The sequence below is a fragment of the Sprattus sprattus genome, assembly GCF_963457725.1.
Source record: "Sprattus sprattus genome assembly, chromosome: 16".
Taxonomy (NCBI): domain Eukaryota; kingdom Metazoa; phylum Chordata; class Actinopteri; order Clupeiformes; family Clupeidae; genus Sprattus; species Sprattus sprattus.
In genome coordinates this window covers 24,545,589-24,570,189 of record NC_137914.1, presented here as the reverse complement: position 1 = coordinate 24,570,189, position 24,601 = coordinate 24,545,589, and the positions used below count along the sequence as shown (strand labels likewise).

The following is a 24,601-nucleotide window of genomic DNA, read 5'->3' as shown; positions in this document are numbered from 1 at the left end:
TCACAAAGCAGATAGAGGCGCTTGTACCGCGGGAGTGGTTTCACATTTGAATATTAATTTTCACGTTCGAATTCGCGTTTTTGAATACTATTCGAACTCGAATTCGAACTTCGAATATTAGTTGACAGTTAAGTGATTTTCATGTAACGCATGACAGTCTAGTGTCCTGTACAGGAATGATCTGTGGCATCAGAGTGGGGTGATTATTTTCACGTGAATCTCACGTATAACTTCAATAATAACAAATCTTACATTTTTTACTGAAAGATCATCATTTTTCCTTTAAGCCTTAATTAACTTTTGAATTTTCATGCCAGCTGCAGCAACATTAAAGCTAGTAGGTTAAACATCAGTCACCATAGCTTACATACATCCTGCTTTTGGAACGCTATCTTATTTTCCCATTGAAAATGAATGGGGGTAATTATTGGGCCTCGGCAAGTTCAGGAAATACATTATGTTTGATTCAATAGTCTTCCAGTGCCACCTGATGGTGGTTTTAATTCATAAACTTACAAATCAAACATCAGAGAATATTGGGCGATGGTAATGATGCCAAAATGTACTTAAGGTAACACAGCAGATCTGATATTATAAGAAAGGCTGTTCCAGAGTTTAGGGGCCAAAACTCCAAAGGAACGGTTACCTGAAGCGGTTTGTTTTGGACTGTAAACATCCAGCAGACCTTGATGGAAAAAGGGATAGGCCTATGCAGTAGTTTAGATTTGAAAAAATAATGTCTGCGATTTTTTTAACTTCTAAATGGAGCATATTCACATCCTTGAATGGACTTGAGGAACATCAGAATTTACAGGGGTGGTAGTAGTAGAAGCAATATAACTTGAAGAAAGTAAATACAATTGTTGGTGAGGTAGGATGAAGACCACCCCAGGGCTGTCCCTGCTGACCCACTGTTTTAATCTATTTATTAAAGGCACAGTATGCAACAATTATGCATCAGGATTAGGGTTAGGATAAGCAGTTTAACCTTAAAATAACAGCTTAAAAAAAATTGGGGCGCTACAATGACATTTAATATGGAGAATCGCGTTGGTGCCATTGGCATAGCAGGGTCGATAGGCATATAACTGCGTTATGTAGTTTTGCCTGCCGCAGCCCGCCGACCTGACTTGCTTACCTTCTGCTGATCTAGTAAGTAGCTTATTTGCCGTCTTGCTTAGTCTTGTGGTGCACTTGCTTGATGTTGTTGACTGTGTAAGGACAGTCGTTGAGTAACTAGTTTGTCATAATGTCAAAGTCAGCACATTTCAAGAGATTTCGTTAGTTTTAGCTGCTAGCATACCTTTAGCGAATAGCTATTGTTGCATACTGTACCTTTAACTCTTATCGGCCTAGGCTCATTTCGACATAATTTCACTACCTTTACTTCTTAACCTCTATATCGGTCAATATAAGAGGCAGCTATGCATGCTATGTTTTTTTTTCAGGACATCTTCCATCATTTGATATGGTATTACTTGTATACATTAAATATTAGCCTTTATATTAAGGACATATGCATCTGTTAAATTGTTGAATTTATTACATCTATCTCAAGATATTGACATCAGAGAGGATATTTGTTCAGATATGTATAGACAACAAAGTGTGTGATTTGGTGATATCAGAACTATGATGTTGGCACACTCCATGATCTGGCTGTTTGAAAAAAAAAAATCTTTGTAAAATAGTAAAGTTTTCAACAACACTGAACTTTGCTGTAGTTTCCAAACCAGATGAATCCACAACAGTTTCCAAACCAGATGAATCCACCACAGTCTGTTGCACAGATTAGGTGCTAGCATCAGCTAAAAAGTGCGAACATTTTGTGTCTTATTAAAATCACTTGAGGGTGGGGACGGCATAAGCCTTCTAAAACCTGTTAAAAGAGTAGGAATCAGTAGGAATTACATTTTTTGGGGACATCCAAATGGCCTGATGTAAATGACTGTACTATTAAGACCTTCTGAAGAAATCAGCTCAAATTGACATGATACCGTGCAGTTTGTAGATGGTCAGAGGAGTAACCTGTGATCTGGGTATTATATTTATAAAATGCTGGCCTTTATTTGTGCAAAGGGAATGACCGATATTTGTAAACTACCTTACATAATGCTATAATCTGGGTTGTTCCATTTGGGTGAAACTGCTCTGTGAAATATATCAATGTACTTGCATGCATATTTAAATAACAATATGGGGTTTCTTGAGCAAAGGATGAAGATTTGCCAATTGTGACAGTTACATAAGGTTCCATATGCCAAAGGCTTATTTCCATGAAGCAGTTTGGATATTTATATTGGTAAGACCGCATACTTCTTTAAAGTTTTTAAAATAACTTGTTTACTAGTGGTATGGTAGTGTTATATTGTTCTTTTGTCACATACACACACATCTATGGAGGACCAAACCTGCCATATTTACAAATGAATGAATAAATAAATAAATGTCCACATCCATGCATTTAGACAGAAATAAATGGATAAATGTATTAATTAATGCACAATTGTCAATCAATAGTTACTTATAATTTACATTAACGTATGTATTTATTTATTCATTCATTCATTCATTCATTCATTCATTCATTCATTCGTTGTTCCCAATATGATAATGAGAGGAGGCCAGTAGGCATGGAAACTGACGTGGAAACTGACGTTCAGACCTTTTGCAATCAATCCAGAGCCTTGATGATACTGATTTAATGCTATGGCTTTGTATCAGATCGCCATGTTATTGCTCTCAGGTTGTGCTTTAGGGTGACCAAACGTCCTCTTTTACACGGACATTCCGAGACCTAAACATTTTTGGGATTCCAAAATTGTCCGGGATTTTGCGTCATCGGATATTTGTGTTTCTGGGTCTTTCACAAACTCGTTTTTAAGCCCTTACAAGTTTTGGAAAGGGTATCTCCCTTATGTTCCACCCTCTTGCACGAGCTCTGACTAGAGAGAACTGTCATAGGTCATCGACAGCCCTCTCAGTGTTGCCAGGTGCACAATAATGATCATCCAAATACGATCATTTTGAGCATTTGGCACGATACTGAGCACTTTGCCGGCCCCACTAGGTGCATTGTTTACAATAACGGTGATTTCCTTCACAGGAAAGGTACCCCATATTCAAAACCATAGTAGGCTAAGTTAACAAATATTGTAGCCTGGATACCAGCCTGAACTCCGCCCACAACATTTTTGGTCTGACTAGAATTATGAGTATGACATCGTCAGGCTACAAATATTGCCTAGGAAAAGTGATCTGCGTGATAGCCCGATGGGCGTCTCTGCTGCCAAATTAAAACCTGTGTGTGTTTTGTGCCACTTAAACTAGTTCTAAAGTATGCCAGGGGGACTTTTTCCCCCCGCAATATTGACATTTCGGAATATTGGCCTTTCGGAACACTGGGCCATCCCCAGAGTGCCTACGGGACTTGTAGATCTTACACAAGGTACCCTGAGAGATTAGAGGGACACGTCGTTTTTGTTCGCATTTCCAAAGCCCAAAACATAGGAGGAAAGTTGCCAGTTGTGGATTAAACAGTGTGGGAGACACCACTCCCAACTCAATATATCGCAAAATACACATATGTCTGCTCCAAAATAAATGAAGCTGCTTGCAGTTAGCTAGCTATCTATCGCTAGTTATGATGAATAACTAGAACATCCCCTAACAGTTGTGGTTCATGGCAACTAGTATTATTACCATCAGAAGTACATAACTAGTCTCTCCAACAAATGTGTTAATGTTAAAATCAAAATGTTAATGTTACCGTCAAAATGCTAATGTTACTGTTTTGAAAAATTGCAGTCTGAGCTATCCTCCTAGAGCGATAGCAAACGCCACCTATTTGCCAGGAGCTCAACACACTACATCAATGTTGAACAAAACGTCCCAAAAGGCCATTAATAACTTTTTATATTTAAATCTTTGTAGAATTTTGTGAATGGGAAGCCTACTCCTGAGTATCCCATGGTATGCATAAGCACAACCTGAGAGCAATAACATGGCTATCTGATACAAAGCCATAGCATTAAATCAGTATCATCAAGGCTCTGGATTGATTGCAAAAGGTCTGAACGTCAGTTTCCACGTCAGTTTCCACGCCTACTGGCCTCCTCTCATTATCATATTGGGAACAACGAATGAATGAATAAATAAATAAATGAATGAATGAATGAATGAATGAATGAATGAATGAATGAATGAATGTATGAATAAATATATGAATGAATAAATAAATACATACGTAAATGTAAATTATAAGTAACTATTGATTGACAATTGTGCATTAATTAATACATGTATCTATTTATTTCTGTCTAAATGTATGGATGTGGACATTTATTTATTTATTCATTCATTTGTAAATATGGCAGGTTTGGTCCTCCATACACATCTACCAAATTATGATCTATTCAGATTTTACAAGACTGGGCCAATACTGACTTAGCCTAGATGAACTTAAACGATCATCGATTTTCACGTTCCAGATAGCTTCCCTATTTAGAGTCTATGGCTATTTCAACAAGTAGGCACAGCCAAATTTCTCAATTTAAACTGCGGTTATTGTCAGTTATACTGGACTATTAACACACCTCCTTTGTCTTTCCTTATTGGCTGTGACTGAAGTCATGGGATGGTCATATTCTCTTCTACCTGCGCTGGCACTGATGCTGCTTGCCTATGTGATGACGGTCCACACGGCATCCTGCCAAACATGCCGAAAACTCACTCAAAGTTTTGTTAAGGTACGGTTTTTTTCACTCTTTTACATTCAAAAAACATAATGCAATCTAAATGTTATATTTTCCACACTTGTGAATAGCTTTTTACTGTAAAAAAATAAGAAATAAAGTATTTTCAATGTGGTCAAAAACAAGTGCATTTTCAGGAGATTGTCAGAACCTATTCTATACTACATCACCAAGCAGCATTAGCTTCATTTATAGCAAGCTGGTAATTCCATGTTATACAAGTATGATGCTGTGGTTTATCAGGCAAATGAGATCTGAACCCTGCAGATATGTGTGGGCTATGCATGGGTGCTGATGTATAGAGTGAACATATTGTAAAAAGTAATTATTACTTGTGCTGTAATATGCGCAAAAACATGTAATAAACCATATGGACAAACTATTCCGGTTAATTGCACCCTCAGATACTGGAGGTGGGGGTAGTAATAAGGAGGCAAACGTTTTATCCCATGTCTTATACAGTGTCAGGGAATTATTCTAACAGCAGAGTTCTTTATTAGCGGGCCTCTACTTGAGAAATGCATCACACTTGTTTTAGAATGTTTTAAAAGCCCTACAAAATCCCAGTTACCTTTGAAATGTGGTGCATTTGTATTTGGACAATGCAATAGGCCAGTGCCTGTAGAATGGCCCCAGCATTTTTCAAACCAAAATGACTCCCTGGGCCTTGTTGATGAGGCCAACCGCAGACGAGAAGAAGCTGCTCTGGTGTCGTGAGGTTTTGGTCCTGATGGAGTGTCACAAGGAGTTTGTGTCCAGGGTGGGAGGGGTTGGCCATAATCTTTCCTGCACGCCTCAGGATACTGTATGCATTCAGGTCCTGGAAAGATTACAGATTGCAGCCAATCACCTTCTCAGCAGAACGAATGACATGCTGCAGTCTGCTTTTGTCATTGGCATCGGCAGCAGTGATTAGATGGTGATGGAGGAGTTGAGGATGGACATAATGATGGAGGTGTAGAAGTGCACCATCATTGTCTTTGGCAGGTTGAACTTCTTCAGCTGCTGCAGGAAGAACATCCTCTGATATGCATTTATGGTGAGAAAGATGATGTTCCGCTCCCCCTTGAGGTCCTGGGAGATGATGGAGCCCAGGAAGCGGAAGGACTCCACACTGTCGACTGGGGAGTCACTCAGGGGGATAGGGGTGGGTTGGGCTGTTTTCTTTTACGGCTTTATACCGGCTCGGCGACGGCTGATCCACATCTTAATCATGTGGCTTAATGTCAACCAGGCTAAACTTGCGCGTGCACGTCCTACTTCAAAAGGCAGGAAAGCTCGATCACCAAAACCATGATTTTTTTTAAACGGCAAAATAGTCTAAACTCAAAGAAAAAGACTCATTTTTTTCTCCGCTAAGGCAGGAGATGACCATGAACGCGTTATGAAGAATTCAAGACCATAATCATGGCAAAATCCAACACCGCCACCGCTGCGAGAGATTTATACAAGAAACTGTCTATAGGCTGTGTACGGGGTGATATATTTTAGTCATTGGATTATGTGACTTTGGTGCAGTGGGTAGAGCTCACGATTTGTATTCAAAAGATTGCTAGTTCAATTTCCCTCACCTCCGTACTAATTGTAGTTTTACATCTCCTTGTAAATCGCTTTGAATAAAAAAGTCTGCTAAATTACTAAATGTATTAATAAGAAATTCAATAAATTGAAGCAATGATTGTGGTTATTTCTGTCTTCATGCTTCCACCTTAATCATTATCTACAAAAATGATATGCTATGGTGTATCAGGCTGAGTACAGTTGAGACACTTTTTGCTTTATTCACTACTGCACAAAAACTAGACACGTTTGCAAAACTAGACGTTTGCAATGATGTAAGTTGCATTTGTTGATGGTGTATGGTTAATAACATCGTCATTGTAGCAGGGACATGATAAAATCAAGATCTTAGGTACGTAAAACAATTTTCGCCGATATCTCCGTAAGGGAGAAGGGTTATGTGCTCAAATTTCCTGGGATCAAAGAAGACGTCAGTATGCATGTGCAAACTAAAAATCCCGTCTCAGGATTGCTGCGCATGGAAGTTATTTCAGGTGTATCAACTGTTTTAACTGTACTCAGTCTACCCTACTGTAACAGACTAGTATTGTGAAGAGCGAATGTATTTTATCCCCTCTGGGTTTCCGTACTTGGATGTAGGTATTCCAGCTCTCACGCTGTGACCGGCTCACTTCTGGTATGTTCTAAGTAAACAAGACTATTTTCCCTTCCACGCTTGTGTCATTCTTGTCATAAAGATATAAGTGCCAACGCTCGATTACATTGGTGGAAGCGGTTTAAAAAAAAATAAGTCTATAGTTTCGTTTTGTTTGCAATAGTCGTTTTATTTTTCTAGAGTGTAGTGGATTTGTATTGTGTAATCTGCTAGCGGTTAGCTATCCGATGTCTGGCTTAGCATGACCATTTTAGGCTAATACAGGCGGCAAGAAGAATAATAAAAAAAAAACTAATATGGTGCAAAGTGGAAGAGGATTCTTTGCTGTTTGACACCCGACGGGACAAAGATTACCATGCCACCAGGGTAAAGATTGACTTACCGTCTCCTTTTTCTGGAGAGGATGATAAGCAAAGTTTTCTCTGCTGGGCACGTCAGTTTGAAGTGGCAGTCCGCGCTCTCGTGGAAGGGGATGACAAGACAACCTATCACTACGAACTGGTGAGAATTCTTCCAACTCGTTTGAGCAGAGCTGCATTCTTATTGTGGGATAGCCTTCCTACTGCAGTCCAGGCTGATTACAGTGCTGTGAAAGAGAGACTTAAAGAAGCCTTTGGACGCAAGCAGTTTTTGGACCGTTTCAGAGCCAATCTTTCTGCCCGCCCCCGTGCTTCACACGAGAGTCTCGTAGTGTATGCTGCCGATATCAGCCGGCTTGTTGCGGAGGCATTTCCAGACTATGAAAAACATGCCACCAGAGAGGAAAAGTTCCGCCGTTTCCTCGCTGGTTTAGATGTCGATCTGAAGTTAAAGTGTCACGAACAAGGAGCTTCGGATATGGAAGAAGCATTGGTTATTGCTGAGCGGTGTGAGAATGGTAGAGAGGCGGTCAAACAAGACCATGCAGCTAAAGTCACTGGCTGCATGACCAGTGTTGGAGGACAGGTAGCCTCTGTTCACTCAGTAACTGATTATGGGGGCCTACACAAAGCGATACACAGCCTGACTGAAGAGATGAGGGATATGAAAACTGAAATGAGACTGATAGCTGAGGATAATCAGCGGCTGCGGCTGAAGGCGAATACAGGCAGGTGGCTCTCCATCAGGAAGGAGCCCATGTTGTTGCACCTGTGGTGGATACGGATGTCAGTCGCGAGCCTCCCACGAGCTACAGCGAGGCCGCTCACTGGACAGGGGATTCCCATCACCTGGTGGGGACCGGAGGCCGTTCGCAGCATCTCGCGGCCATGGAAGTCCTGGTCCTGCCTGGTCACCTGGAGGACGCAGTTCAAGCCCAGGCCGCCACACACATTATGAAGGGGAGACACCTAGGAGACGGGGCGTGCGCTTCATCTCCCCTCACGGTGACCACCAGCACAACCGCCAGGGAAATGGATTGTAGCTGATGTTGCGGGCCGAACGCCAGCTGCGCTCTCTTTGGGCTCACCGACCAACACTGGCGACAGTGACCCTGTAATTAACGCTGTATACAGCATTGAATGTGAGACACCGATATCTTATGTTCAAGGTGTGATTGAAGGCACGGTGGTTCCCATGTTACTAGACTCAGGTTCAAGTGTGTCTCTCATTAGTAGGGATGGGAACCGAGAACCGGGTCTTGTTGAGAACCGGTTCCCAATGAGCCGAATCTTTGGAATCGTTAGCCAAATTCATAACCGGGTCTGTTAACGGGTCTCTGTGCCGTTTGCGCATGCGCAAACTCTTATAATGAAGTCAGAACACAGCAGAAATGGCAACTCGACAGAAGCGATCTAAAGTGTGGCTTTATTTCAGCCGAATGGATGCGAACACGGTCACTTGTAACCTCTGTAAAAAATGTATTTCCTTAAAGGGAGGAAGTACATCTACCATGAATAAGCACTTCAGCACACATGGTATAAAATTACAAGAATGTCATGTTTTCGATGCCAGCAGCAGCTCAACTAACGTCGGCGCTTCATCCCTTACTTGCCAAGGTAAACTCCTCAAAATGTTTTATCATAAGTCATAACGGTGTTACTCGTGTGTTATCAGCAAGTGTTGGCGTTTTCGTGTTAACCATAACTAAACTTAGCATTGAATTGCTTAACAGAATGGGCGATGTTGGACATTGTCATTTATTATATATAACTTACATGACTAGGCTAGCTTAACTGTATAATCTTCTATTTTCAACCGTTGGCTAGAGGCAGGGGCAGTGCTTGCCTCCCCTCTGTTGGTCCTAGGGTAGGGTTAGGCTGTACAAAAGACTCCGTTAATAAGCAACCAACGCGTGCAGCTCCCTCAGTTTGACAGTTCGATATGGATACGTTTCTCGTAGCCAATTCAGTGGCAGCAATAGCTAAGTGTTAAATATACTGAGTGCCTAGTTTGTACATGATACAAGTAATTATGTTTCAGTACGTTACTGTGTTTGTAGTGGACTCTACATTGCTATTAGAAGCGTTTAGCATAATAGTTCGCTATTAGCAATACAACCAAGCAACCTACAAGAAAATATACAGTCCTTTACCTCAATAACAAGCCAAGGGTTGTATGTCAGATCAGAAAATTCAGCGATTTTGTTAGTGCCATTTTTTTCATTGTGCAAACCAGCGTTCGCTCTATAAATAATCTCCATTTCCATCCAATTAAGCTGATGATGAGGTTCTAAATCAGACGGGCTCAGAGGCTGCTAGTCTGTCATCGTTACAGGCTGCAGTTAGTACGTCTTCTGTAAGGAAGGAGCATTGTTATTTGTATGAATGTTTATATAAAACAGAACACATTTTATTTAAGTTATGAAAGTTTTATTTAAATGTGTATGTAAACATTCTAGAAATTTATATAAAAGAACATTAATGTAAGAAACCCGTTTGTGCTCTTTTTTCGCCCCTTACCAAATTATAAGAATCGTTAAGAGAATCGGTTCGATAAGCAGGAATCGATAAGGAACCGGAATCGTTAAAATCGGTTCTCATCCCATTAGTGCTGACTTCAGAATGTCTGTCCCCTCCCTTCGTAACCGCCCCCTAAAGAAAGACTATGTAAGTGCTCGTGCAGTAAATGGACAAATGTTAGACACATTGGGCACAATTCCTGTCATATTGTGTTTGGGCACAGACTCATGGCAGCATACTTTTCATGTGTTGAGGGAAACTACACAAGCGGTGCTATTGGGCTGGGACTTTTTAGTAAAAAAACATGCCCTTTTGGACATCACCAACGGCAAGCTTCAACTATGGGATGCCAACATTCCTCTACTCCGGAGGAGTGACCTAACCCCTGTGTGCTGTAACGTTGCCATTGCCAACACCATGACTTTCCCTCCACTTAGTGAGATTATTGTGCCTGTCAATGAGCCCAATATTCCTGATAGTTCAAACTTAGTTGTAGCTCACACAGTTACAGCAGTGAAAAATGGAGTGACGTGTGCTCGAGTTTTAAATCCTACAAAAAGTGATGTTGTTTTACAGCAGGGCACTCATTTAGGGGAATTTTACACGATCAATGAGACAGACATAAACTCACTATCACATGATGTGGCTGCAGTGACAGCTAACCCGTCATCCCATGTCGTTCCCCCTGTGTCATTAGAAGAATCTCCGATCTCAACATCTCAGAAGGCAACAATGTCTGCATTGCTCCAGCAGTATGGCGACATTTTCTCTAGTGATAACCGAAACACAGGCAAATGCACACAAATAATCATCCTCCCATTAAGCAACGCGCGTACCGAACCTCACCTGGAAAGAGGGCTGAGATCGAGAAACAGGTAGCGGAGCTGCTTGCAGATGGCGTGATTGAAGAGAGCTGCAGCCCCAGTCGTTTTAGTGAAGAAAAAGAATGGTCAATGGAGATTTTGTGTTGACTACAGACGCCTCAACAGTGTGACTGTGAAAGACTGTCATCCTCTGCCACGAGTAGATGACACACTGGATGCACTGGCAGGTTCTGTGTGGTTCAGCACACTTGACTTTTCCAAAGGATTCTGGCAATTGGAAGTCGAAGAAGAGGTTCGGGAAAAGACTGCCTTTACCACTGGGCGGGGCCTTTACCAGTGGCGGTCAATGCCAATGGGTTTGTCCAATTCTCCTGCTACAAATCAGAGGATGATGGAGGTAGTGTAACGGGGTTTACCATGGAACATCTGCATGGTGTACCTAGATGATGTCCTTCTTTACAGTGACACATTCGAGCACCATCTTTCCAGCCTTGGGGAGGTGTTTTCAAGGATCAAGGCCGCCGGGCTAAAGCTCAATCCAGCTAAATGTCATCTTGCCCGAAATCATGTGGTTTTCTTGGGTTATGTCATCTCTCAGCACGGCCTCCAACCTGATCCAAAGAACACAGAGAAAGTCAGGAAATGGCCTACTCCTCAGTCTGCATCAGAGGTCAGGGCGATTGTGGGCCTATGCTCATATAACAGGTGCTTTGAACGCAACTTTGCCAAACATGCTGCGCCTCTCAATCACCTAATGGGAAAATATGTAGCTTTTGAATGGACTGTAGACTGTGAAACATCATTCACTTACCTTAAGAATATGCTGTCCTCTGCTCCTATTGTGGCCCTACCAGATTTCAGTGTGCCATTCAAAGTTTTCACGGACGCCTCCAAAGAGGCTGTCGGGGCTGTCCTGGCCCAAGTGAAGGAGTGGGTGGAACATGTAGTGGCCTATGCCAGCCAAACGCTAAATCAAACAGAGCGGCGCTGGTCCACTTTTGACCGTGAGCTGTGGGCAGTTGTGTGGGCTGTTCGCGAGTTCCGAGATTACATTGGGCTTACGTCCTTCACAATTGTTACAGACCACCGCCCTTTGTTAAGCCTCAGACGCATGACTCTTGATCATGATCCAACAGGCAGAAGGGGTAGATGGATCTTAGAGCTGGATCCACTCAACTGGGACATTGTGTACAAGGATGGTCAGCGCCATATGAATGCCGATGCCTTCTCCTGACGGCCAGACCGGGACTACCTGGCTGATAGCGAATTGACCACCTTGAACACCATGGTTGGGGTTAACGCCGTACACCCAACGCCACCAGACCCTCAGCCATCACTTCTTACTCTAGGACATGACTTGGCAGATGTCAGAGCACAACAAGAGGCAGATGCGGATTTACAAGTTGTTCTCGGGTGGCTGAAAGCATCACGGAAGCCGTCTCGAGCACAACTAAAAGGGGCCTCTTGTAGTTTAAGGAAGTTTTCAGCAGAATTTGATCGCCTGATAATACATCGACACAACAGTCCATTTTGAATTATCTCCTCGCTTACTGGTGACAGACTCAGTCAAATTGTGGTTCCCTCTATCCTTGTACCAGATCTCCTGCGCCAGCTTCTGCACATTTCTCAGCAGAGCGTGTATGGGAACAAGCACCTCAAGTCTACTACTGGCCATACATGTTCAAGGATATAAGGAACTGGTGTGAGCAGTGTAGGGCGTGCCATACACGCCGGTTTCCGGTGCCATCCCATCGAGCACCAATGGGTGGCTCTTGTGTGAACCGTCCATTTGAAAGGGTGGCCGCTGACATTGTTGAGCTGCCACTGACAACAAAGGGCAATCGGTATGTACTAGTAGTTGAGGACAATTTTACTAAATTTGTCAATTTGTATTCTTTACCAGCACAAACTGTAGCCCGGTGTCTCTTTGAAGATTATGTTTTGGTGCACGGCTTGCCGGAGCGCCTGCATACTGATCAGGGGCGCCAGTTCGAAGCAGAGATTATACAGAGCCTCTGCCAACTGCTTGGAATCACAAAAACACGCACCACTCCCTACAATCCGAAATCGGATGGAATGGTGGAGCGCTTTAATAGGACTTTAATTGATCAATTAGCGAAGACTTTGCTGGACTGTGGGGGTGAATGGGATGAGTATGTGAAACAGGTGGCCTTTGTCTACAACACATCAGTACATGCATGCACACATTTCACCTCATACTTCCTTACCCATGGACGAGAGGCGAGAGCTCCTGCAGACATACTGATACCTACCCGTGCTATGGAGTCACAAGCACCTGGATCCCATGCCGGATTTGCCTCCTCATTGCAGGCAAAGTTCAGAATCGCCTTTAGCAGGGCCAGCATGCATGGCGCAGAGGCTCATGAAAGGCAGAAGCTCTATCATGATGAGAGAGCTCGTCACAAACCCTACAAGGTGGGTGCTCTGGTGTGGCTTAACAACCCAGTGGAGAGCCGCATGAAGTTAGCCCCACACTGGAAGGGGCCATGCAGGTGATGGACTCAGGTGATGTGCCGGGCATCACGTACCGCATTGCCAATCCCTTTGACTGTGATGAGCGGAAGCAGGTAGTACATTATACACTGCCAACTCGCCTGCCTTCACAGCCACAAGTGCCTGACCCTCCTTTGACCCCTACCCCTTGTTCCCCTGGGGCTGTGTTTCCGGGCCCTGACCAGTTAGGGCTGTCTCCTTCAGTCGATGGGCCTTGTTCAGAGGGGAACGATATGTTGGCTGTGACTGTCAGGAGTAGACATGGAAGGGTGCTGAGGGCCCCTGAACATTTAAGTGATTTTGTTTTTTTACTGAATATGCGTAGACAATGTGAAAAAATCACACACACACACACACACACACACACACACACACACACACACAAAAAAAGAAGAAATAACTGTCTTTGTAATTTTTTGTTCATGGAGTGCTTTTTTTCTGTCAGCCATAGATTCAGGTTGCTGTTTGAAAAAAAAATTCTGATTGCACATTTTTCCCCTTTTGCTGTGTTGTAATAATTGTTTTGCTGTATAGCATGCTTTACTGGGGAATGTTCTCTTGTAAACGGGGACGTTTATTCTCGTTGGGGGGGAAGTATGTAACAGACTAGTATTGTGAAGAGCGAATGTATTTTATCCCCTCGGGGTTTCCGTACTTGGATGAAGGTATTCCAGCTCTCACGCTGTGACCGGCTCACTTCTGGTATGTTCTAAGTAAACGAGACTATTTTCCCTTCCACGCTTGTGTCATTCTTGTCATAAAAGATATAAGTGCCAACGCTCGGTTACACTACTAATAACACTGTCATATAATTATGAGTTCTCCGCATCGCCGACATTACAAATATGTAGGCTACCACTCGCAAAAAAGCGGAAGACATTCAATGGTCGACTGTAGTGTTTGCCATAAATGACACGAGAAGGTCTTGTAAATTAATTATTCCTTGTTGGCTGAATCGGTAGCGCTCATACAAGAGCTCATCATGATAGAAAAATGGATCTCGGCGATCGCAAAGAACTCTCTCCCTACGCTAATCAAACTATCTAATATGACTCCTTGGTCAATGGGATCCCTCCTTTTGCTGGGGATGTGGCAAGCTTATCCAGCTAAACTTAGCACTAACCTGCTCCAGGGCAGGCTAACCTAAGTGATATGTAACTATGGTAATTTATCGGAAGCACAAGGCGCTCAAATGACTTCATCACCACAGAGGTCAGGGCAAACGGGTCTGTAGTCATTAAGTCCTGTGATCTCTGGTGTTAGGGGTGGGCAATTTGGTCAAAACGTGCTATCACTGTATTTGTAATTTTATATCACGGTTATGGTATATATTACGGTTATTTATACGTACAGGGAACAGATTTGAGTTTGTGATGGCGAAATGTGTCCAGTGGTTTTCACTCCACACTTCGTTCCACGACCACCTGTTTCAAAGATCCTTGTCGTTGTATGGAAGATATTAGGATCTGCTTTGGTAGCCAACGAAAGCTAACGTTAGCATTTTCGTGACCGATATCCTATTTACATTTAATTAAGTTAACAATGAACAGTATTCATATGACCCATTATCTCAATGAGAACATTTGGCAGACAGACTGCTATTGTCTTGTTCTCCAGACACATGCAAAGTGATGATGGGGGTATACCGTTAAGTGCATATGCATCCTCAACAACTGGATAATGACCAGCCTGATTTCAAAACCACCTTGCAATGTCATTTTTGTTTCTTTTCATGGCACTTTGGGGTAGGCTATTTGTAACCATTTTCTGAAGTCCTTGAAAACGCTTTATTATTGTGTATTTTTTGTGGAAGCGAATTTTCTAGCGTCTCAGTGGAAGAGATATATGAGGCAGCAAGTTGGAGTCTTAGTTACAATGCGTTCTGCAGCCAAGCGATCTCTGAATCGCCAGAGCCTAAGATTAACTTAATAGTACAGGTGTTCATCAGCCCTTTGGGCCAGACATTTAAGGCATGCTTGTTTAACTTCCCCCACGGCGTTCGTACACCGAATTGTATTCAAACCGTGAGGGGGAGACCCCAGATCTCTCCCTAGGCAGAGCGGATGCAGATTTAGGTTATAACTATTGAATAATGAGCGGGCCAGCAGTTGCCAGCAAGCTAGCGCTGATTGGCTAGTCAGTACAGGATACAATGTGTTGATTGGCGCTTTAGAAAATCTGACAAAAGCGCTGATTGGCTCTTTTGAAAGGCTGTAAAAACAGTGCCAAAAAGATTTTGTAATTCGTAACAGAAATCCGTAATGCGTAACTGAAATCCGTATCTGCAGATAGATTTTGAAAGTGAAGATAGTTTTTGAAAGTGTAGATACATTTCGTATTTGAAATCTGTATCTGTAAATACATTTTGAAAGTGAAGATAGTTTTTGAAAGTGTAGATACATTTCGTATTTGAAATCCGTATCTGTAGATAGGTTTTGAAAGTGTAGATGGTTTCACAGATACTAAATCTATATTACAGATACAAAATCTATATTACAGATTACAAAATATTTATGGCATTGATCTGATTCCATACTTCTTGGATTACTGAAATCATGATAAAAGTAATAAAAGTCATAAAACCCTTAAAACTGTTTAAAAGATAAATAGTACAAATAGTGCAAGTTACAGAGAAATAACTGGTGCCAGATAAAATTAATACAATGCTTTGGTAAAAAGCCTTTTAAAGATGTCTTGCGCGTTTGCTTCCCTAATATTAATGGGTAATGTAGCTGACTATACATACCTAGCTGACCTGCCCTGGTGTTGAATAAGAATAATCCTGAAATAACTGACTATTGTAGGGCCAATGATTTTCCGTTTAAAAAAAATGAGTTTTTTGTTCACCCTGAGGTAGATTGATGGCTGTGGTGGCCAAAAAAGGTACTGCGAAGTAATTTGGAAGACTCAGAGGCTTGATCGAAAAGAGCTGGAAGCTTTTATTGTCAAAGTCTAGACAATAAGAGAAGGACCCGCGTAGTCATTCTAATGATACAAAAGTGTGTAACCCTTTATATAGACCTCAGTTATCCTATAATATTATCTGTTCATTTCTTACTGGCTCTGGGCCAAATCCAATCAGAATGATCAAATTGTAATATTCATAAAGGAGAAGACATTCATTTACATGGCGACTAAGAGTCTAACTCCCTTTTCTGCACATCTAGCATTCTAAAAGACACCAGACCTTAACTTAATTTATTACAGCAAGCCTAAGCCAATTGTTCATGATACTAGCAGTGTCAAGAGAAATCCCCTAACACGGGGTTAAGCGCATGGGCTCACATGGGCTCACATGACTCTTGTAATTAATTTAGAATTTAAACAATACCTATAGTTTAACACTAACTAAAACTGAGATCTACATAATTCCCCCTTTGTCAATTAAGACACACCTTGCTCTTGCTCATTTCATAACATAACATTTATCACTATTTTATACAGCAAATGAGCACAGTTTTAGTTATTCAGCAAAGCCAATAGTTAACCTTATTCTAAACATCACATGAATCTAAACAGTTAATATAGCCATTTTACCAACTTCCAGTATCACACACACAAATAATACCTCTCTAGGGCAGTCCTAGCAGAGTTCACACCACACAGACCATGGAACATTCCATATGGCCTGTCATATGAAAAATAAAAAATACAAAAGTATGGAAATACAGCTCTATCTAAAAAGCTACAAGCACGTTTTATTTATTTTATTAAGGCACTCTGTCTAAATTAATACGCAGTCAATTTTAATATAAAAGTTATCTTCAATGTAGATATTCAATTTATTTTTACCCATTATACTTTGGCATTAAGCTTAAATTCATCTCCAGGAGTTATAGTTCCTTGAGAGGCCTGTCTATGTGTGAGGACAAAATCCTCTAAAAAATAATCAAACCCCCCTTTGTTTACATCATACATTATTCCATTCTCTTGAAGTAACTGTATTCTTCTCATCAGTAAATAAACTGCTGCAATTTGTTCTTTCAGTATATGACATATGGCTGCAGGTGTGTTGAATCTTTTTCCAGGTCCCCGTTGGAGTCAGGGCTTCCTCCCTGACCCATACATACTCTCATGCGTTGCTCATGACCTGTAACATTTCAAGTGCTTCATCGTTACAATAAGACATTGTTAACCCCACTCTGCTTTAATTTTTATCAACCAACACCGTCATCTGGGTAAAATGAGAAGCTATTGCTCTGACTGCAAGTGACATAAATGTCCTTTGGCCGCTTCACATCTGATGGAAACGAGTCCTCGTAACTCCCACGCTTGCCTGTAGAACACAGATTTCTCACCTGAAATGTTAAAAGGACCTCTGGTAACCAGTGTCCAAATTCTGTTTCAATTTCCTCCAAAAATACTCACATTTTCCCCAACATGCATTTTATCAGTCATATCAAAACATTCGTAATTGAAATATTCTTCTATAGTGTAATCACGGATTTCCCCTAAATCAGTTTCTGGCCAATTGTATATGTATAATTTACAATGGTCTCGCAATGTGTATGCAACACCCTTTTCAAAATGAAAAATCATATTTCTATGCGATTGATTTCCCATGTATATCATGCATTCAAACAAGCTTTCTTTTGCTCACTTATACCGAAGGTTGATTCCTCTGGCGATGATTTTCTCTGCTTCATTACCACCTCTCCATTTCTTAGGAGACGCCTTCATACTCACAGATCCACCTCCATCTGCTGCTTTCCGTTTTCTGGAGATCTTACCCTCATCCAGTTTTACATCTTTTACCTTACCCTTGTTCCGAATCTTAGGAGGGGCATCATTCTGGATGTCAGCATGTGCAGGGGTCAGGATCTTTACTAAAACCTAGAGGTTATTGCTCAAACTGCAAATAATTTGAATCAGGGAAGACCACATCATACCACTGCTATGGACATGTTATGTGTTTCATCAATTCTCTTCCCCCAATGACAAGAAACATTCATTCACTGCAGCATTTTCATGACCTTAACAGCCTCTCGCCCAGGTCAAGCTGCTGCAACAGAATGCTTCTCATTCCAACCCTGATACAATAAATTGTGGTAGTCCCACCACCTTGTTGTCCTGAAATTCTACAAAAAGTTAGTACAATATTACACAGTAGAACCTTGATATCACCATAGGCTGGAAGCTCTTTTTGTTTACAATCTTCACCTATACCCAGTCTCCTGACTGGATCAGTCCATATGCATCCACCTGTGTATATATAATCTCCAAAAATTAGAAATGACAGATACGCATAATTTCTACATGCCCTATAGACATGCTCTAAACGTGTAATATGATTGATGATTTGCAGTACTTTTATTCTATGCTTCCCATACATTTCTTATTGTTCAACCAAAAGCATTGCTGTTATGCTAAAACTAAATAATATCACATATTAAAAAATATACTTACCCTCTCTCAATTTTGGTCCTGTCCTTAGACATTCCTCAATCCATCATATGAATCCATCCATGTTTCCAATACCTTTTCATATCTATGTAGTACATAACTACCTATACTATTACACCTTCCATTTTAAAATATTACCCAAACATTTTATCCGTACTCCTTTTCTCTGATTAAAGATGCTACAAACATAGCATTATACAAATTTGAATCCCAAAACCTCCCATAAATAGGGTGACCATAACCCCAAATTCAAAATGTTCTCGTATACCCCCCCTTACGCACTTAAAATCAAAGTGCGTACAAAACAACAGGGCTATTAACATGTATGAAGTTACCATGTGGCCATCATAGTACATTCATACTGTATCATGCCCGCAGTTAATCCCCTTTTGTCAAATGGTCTTAAACTAGTTTCATCACATATTCACAGTAAGTACAAGTTTGACTGCAAAGTAATTATTGAATCCTGTGTGGCAAACAACCGAAGCCCACATGGCTGATTAACAATATAAAGGCTGACCCCCCTTAGTCATATAATAATAACCAAAGGCTTACATTGATGTTCACAATCCTCATACTACATCAACCCTACTTATACCAAGATATATCACTAGTAAACCAATATCTCACAGGGCATGGCATTTCTTCCTCATCCCCATCACACACTGAAAGTACAATTATCCGTGGCATACCTTCCCTTGATGCCATTTCTGTTCCTAAACCAAAACCACTTAATGTAGATATTACAGCCAAGCCTGTAAAAGACACTTAAAACCACATATATTACAAATATACTTTTAAGTGTTAACATAAAACCAACACAATTCCTCACTCGAACCTTTACTGTTTGGAAGATTCTAATTTTCCCTGCTCCCTCACAGACTCACAGCCACATCCCTCCATATTACTCAGAGACACAGCAACTTGAATACTGCTGCATGTACTTATCCTGTGTGCCTATCTGACCAATAAACCACACATATTAACCTTCCTCACACACCTTCACACAAGCCTTCCTTACACATACACTTTCCTTCAACCCACAAACCTTCCTACTACACACATCCATACAGTCCAACTCATATTCCCGAAACTCCGAATAAACACCCTGAACTGTGACTCCTGACTGAAAAACCCCCTTTGTCTCAAGCCAGCCATCCTAAACTCCTCCAAACCTCCTCTTCATTAACATAAGCCATATAACTCTGTATCCAAAATGGCCTAGTTATGTTTCACTGATGCCTGTGCAGAGGATCCCCTTCTCTCTATCACTCTCCACCCAACTGTATAACTAAGAATACTGATAAGAGAAACTTTCAATACTCTACTCGTCTTTTCTCCATCTCTCTATTCTCTCTGTATCTCTCTCCTGTTTACCACGTCTATTTTTCAAACTCTAAATGCATATCTGGTTAAATCTGTTTTAAGTGTTTATGTCGAGCATCACCTCATCTTTAAACCCCTTATTAACCCTATCTATATATGACATATTATGGCTATACTCACTATCAATATGGATTTTTTACTCTAAACCTGTGTATTTGTTGGTGTAACAAGAGTCTGAAGGACCATAGTGTTACCTGCAGTATAGTTCTCTATCCGTTTGGTTTGTTTACATTTTGCGGCGTGGGAAGTGCCTGAAGAATCATGGTGAGGCGTGGTGTCCGATTAGTCAAAGAAAGTCCAGCCTAGGTACACTCAATTTGAATTCTCATACGGAAAAACACATATTTCTCTAACAAATGAATAGGAGTATGATTTTAAATTAATATGGGCATCCTTACTTCCTCCCATTCATTTTAATTGATACTGGAACTGTAGAATACCCCAGGTCCCTCTAATAGGCCTACTACACACCCCCGTACAGGGAAACTAGACCCCCGGTTTCACCAATTCATGGCTGAGCATTTCCCCGTCCTACCCACATCCAGGTGCGTCCTTGAGCCTTGTCAGATGTGTGGTCATGTCGGAGTCCTTTAACCTGCCATCTCCCTTCACCCCCTCTCCCTCTGCTTATTCCTCTGAGGCCCTTTCCTCCGAGGGCTGCTGCCACTGTCGAGATGGCTGTGTCCAGTTTGATTGTTCATAGGCTGAGGTGCCATAAAACTCTTCGGGAGGGGTTTGCTCTCGGGATGTTGAGCAGACACTGGAACAGGCTTTCTTTGTCCCTTTCACAAAGTCCAGTTAGTTTTGAATTCAGATCTTAGGCATAGATCCAAGCAAGATGTTTTCTTTCCATCTCTCTTTTCAGACGAGTTATTGGAGCACTTTCTTGCAAAAAATGGGTAGTAGAGGTCAGCCCAGCCACAACCTGATGTCCCCAAAGTTGATACTAGTTTATATGTGTGCAGACTTTTATTTTTTCCTTTCTATCTACACTTCTCTCAGAACTTATTCCTACTCAGCTCTGTTATAAAGCATTGTTCTGCTATGTCTGGTTATTCCCCTTCTCTAAATTACTGCCTTCTCTGTCCTTACTCTATTATTGAATTATCTCAACCCTTTCCCTACTGGACTGTGTGCTGTCCCTTTCACTGCTGTTTAAAACCTTAATGGCAGCACTCGTGTTAACAACTCTGGCTGTGGAAATCTGTCCTCTGTTTACAGATCCTCATCAATACTCTTTACTTTAACTTATACTGTTTTTTACTTAGTGTTCCCTTTTATGACTGTTCCCGACATTCAGACACCTCCACACCTCACACCGCATTCTCCACAAACTTCTTAATTGCCTTATCATTATATCAAATATCTTTTGTCCTAATCCTACTTTTCCTGGCCTTAAAGCGTTAAAAATCACTGTCTCTTCCTTCACAATTTCCTTAATCAAGTTGCCTATGCCTGCCTTCGAGCAATCCTATTTTATTGTTTCCATCACAAATCCACTAATCAATTCTTTTATCTATCTTACCCCAAAACTTCTCATAGTCTTTGTCAATGACGCAGTTTTCTTTGATACATGACGGGACAACCAGATTCTGTTCATTTCTCCAAATTTATCTCTAGTCTTATCTGGTGGTGCACTCATCTTTTGTCTCAATTTTGTCTATAATCCTCTTCCGCTCATTGTCATTGTCATTGTCATCAGCCAGAGACCAAAATGCAGCGCTAACGCCTAATTTCTCATTTACACTTGCTTCCGACTAATACAATTTACTTATCTCTTCCAAAGGAGTTTGTCCTGCATCTACCAAAGCCATTCTTTGAATTCAAATTTTACCACAGATCTATGTATTATAATTATTCCTCTCTCTCTTTTCTGACTACAACCGTATACTTTAAACTATACTACTGTACTTTGAGAAATAAGTCTTGCTTAGACCTCGCTCAATGATTTTACTCTCTCTTCCAGCCCCTCCTTTCTCTGCTCCTTAACACAAGTGGGCTTTATCAACCCCTCCTTCCTCGGCTTCTGCTATGCGCTACTCTCCTCTCTCTCTCTCACAGACTCATGTGTCAGTATGATTGATATGGCCCCAACCTTTTTTCCCCTACAGTTCTGTCTCTCTCTCTCTACCTCTCAACGCACGCACAAAAGTGAATCCCAAAAACCACAGTCTTATACTTTTTAACTTCTTAATACTTAACTCTAAAGAAACCAAAATGAATTGCAGGAAGGCCAACCTACAACATTTCAAATAACATTAATTACAATGTTTTTCCACATACAATTTTCTTAACATACAATTCATTATTCCCACTCCCCGATTTCTCTTACCAATTTAGAAATAAACACAACACCCTACAATGTTCTAAATACTATCATACAAGTCCTCTGACTTAAATCATCAATTTAACTTCCTAATTTATTCTTTTATCTTATGTATTTGACTCTAATAAAAAACACCTCTCGAATACCCCTACAAACTGTATTACAAAATACCCCAATTCTCTCACAATTACTGTAATATAGGCCTACGTATTACAACAACGTCTTTTACATGTTTTCTTTACCAGTCACGAAATTACCTTTAAAGGAATATTCAATGACAATTTCTCATATGATATATTGACAATTCAAAACTGAACAACTGCGTGTGGTGTTTATATGTCTGTTGATTAAGGAAATGTATCAATCTTTTCTCCCAGCAACCTTGTGTTTTGTACCTTATGTGTTGAATGTATTTAACTTGTTTTCAGTTTAAATGATTAACATCACAATTTACAATATTTCACAGAATCGTCATTCTTTGAAAAAACACGTAACACAAATACCACACTATTCAACAAAGAGATCATAACGGTATACTTTATATAGGCTAGGCTTAAATCACACATATCAACACTATATTTCGCGAAGAGATCCCGACTCCAATTCGCACATACCACGGAGAGATCCACTCATTATATATTATCCGCATATGTTTCCAATGGCTATATCATTCACTCGTGACTCATACTCACTTTCTTACGTCGCAAGGAGCTCCACTCCAACCTGCATGCATTCTTACTCGCAGAGAGATCCCGACTCCAATCTGCACATCCAAAACTTTACCAAAACATTATTATACAAGAAAAATATAAGTCATCCCAACTTAGACTAACACTACCGTCTATGTATGTAGCGTTGTACTCCTACTGCGAAGTGGAGTCCTAAACACTATCAACACATCACGTATCTCCCTTTACCTTTACCACGATGAGCTACACTCATTCGCCATACCAAAACCTATTATAAAAACACACACATTATACAACATAAAACATATAATTCCTAAAATACCTCCAGTTCTTTCCAATGAGCCTCTTACTAATTAGGATTCTTGGCTGAGAACGTCACCCGAAGAGCGCTGTTCCCCACCCGGCTTCTCCCTAGCCACACTAATCAGCAAAAAATATGCATTTCTTACCTAATTAATTTGCGCGCTGTGGCCAGCAAGAGCCACGTGGCGAACAGCTCCCCCCAAGGCTTTTGTTCTTGATCAGGTCCCTTCGATAGGTCGACAAAGATTATGTGGTGGCCAAAAAAGGTACTGCGAAGTAATTTGGATGCTACAAACATAGCATTATACAAATTTGAATCCCAAAACCTCCCATAAATAGGGTGACCATAACCCCAAATTCAAAATGTTCTCGTATACCCCCCCTTACGCACTTAAAATCAAAGTGCGTACAAAACAACAGGGCTATTAACATGTATGAAGTTACCATGTGGCCATCATAGTACATTCATACTGTATCATGCCCGCAGTTAATCCCCTTTTGTCAAATGGTCTTAAACTAGTTTCATCACATATTCACAGTAAGTACAAGTTTGACTGCAAAGTAATTATTGAATCCTGTGTGGCAAACAACCGAAGCCCACATGGCTGATTAACAATATAAAGGCTGACCCCCCTTAGTCATATAATAATAACCAAAGGCTTACATTGATGTTCACAATCCTCATACTACATCAACCCTACTTATACCAAGATATATCACTAGTAAACCAATATCTCACAGGGCATGGCATTTCTTCCTCATCCCCATCACACACTGAAAGTACAATTATCCGTGGCATACCTTCCCTTGATGCCATTTCTGTTCCTAAACCAAAACCACTTAATGTAGATATTACAGCCAAGCCTGTAAAAGACACTTAAAACCACATATATTACAAATATACTTTTAAGTGTTAACATAAAACCAACACAATTCCTCACTCGAACCTTTACTGTTTGGAAGATTCTAATTTTCCCTGCTCCCTCACAGACTCACAGCCACATCCCTCCATATTACTCAGAGACACAGCAACTTGAATACTGCTGCATGTACTTATCCTGTGTGCCTATCTGACCAATAAACCACACATATTAACCTTCCTCACACACCTTCACACAAGCCTTCCTTACACATACACTTTCCTTCAACCCACAAACCTTCCTACTACACACATCCATACAGTCCAACTCATATTCCCGAAACTCCGAATAAACACCCTGAACTGTGACTCCTGACTGAAAAACCCCCTTTGTCTCAAGCCAGCCATCCTAAACTCCTCCAAACCTCCTCTTCATTAACATAAGCCATATAACTCTGTATCCAAAATGGCCTAGTTATGTTTCACTG

The 24,601-nt window shown here is 41.0% G+C and overlaps 1 protein-coding gene across 1 annotated transcript in view; it reads left to right on the top strand.

Moving 5' to 3' along the window:
- The window catches only part of creld1b (cysteine-rich with EGF-like domains 1b), a gene marked incomplete at its 3' end in the record, with an annotated part of 88,142 nt that overhangs the window by 5,720 nt on the left and 57,821 nt on the right, over positions 1 to 24,601 (top strand). Inside the window, exon 2 of the mRNA XM_080854633.1 lies at positions 4,630 to 4,748. Coding sequence (XP_080710759.1) covers positions 4,632 to 4,748 — 117 coding nt within the window. The 5' untranslated portion in view covers positions 4,630 to 4,631. The remainder of the gene's footprint in view (positions 1 to 4,629; positions 4,749 to 24,601) is intronic.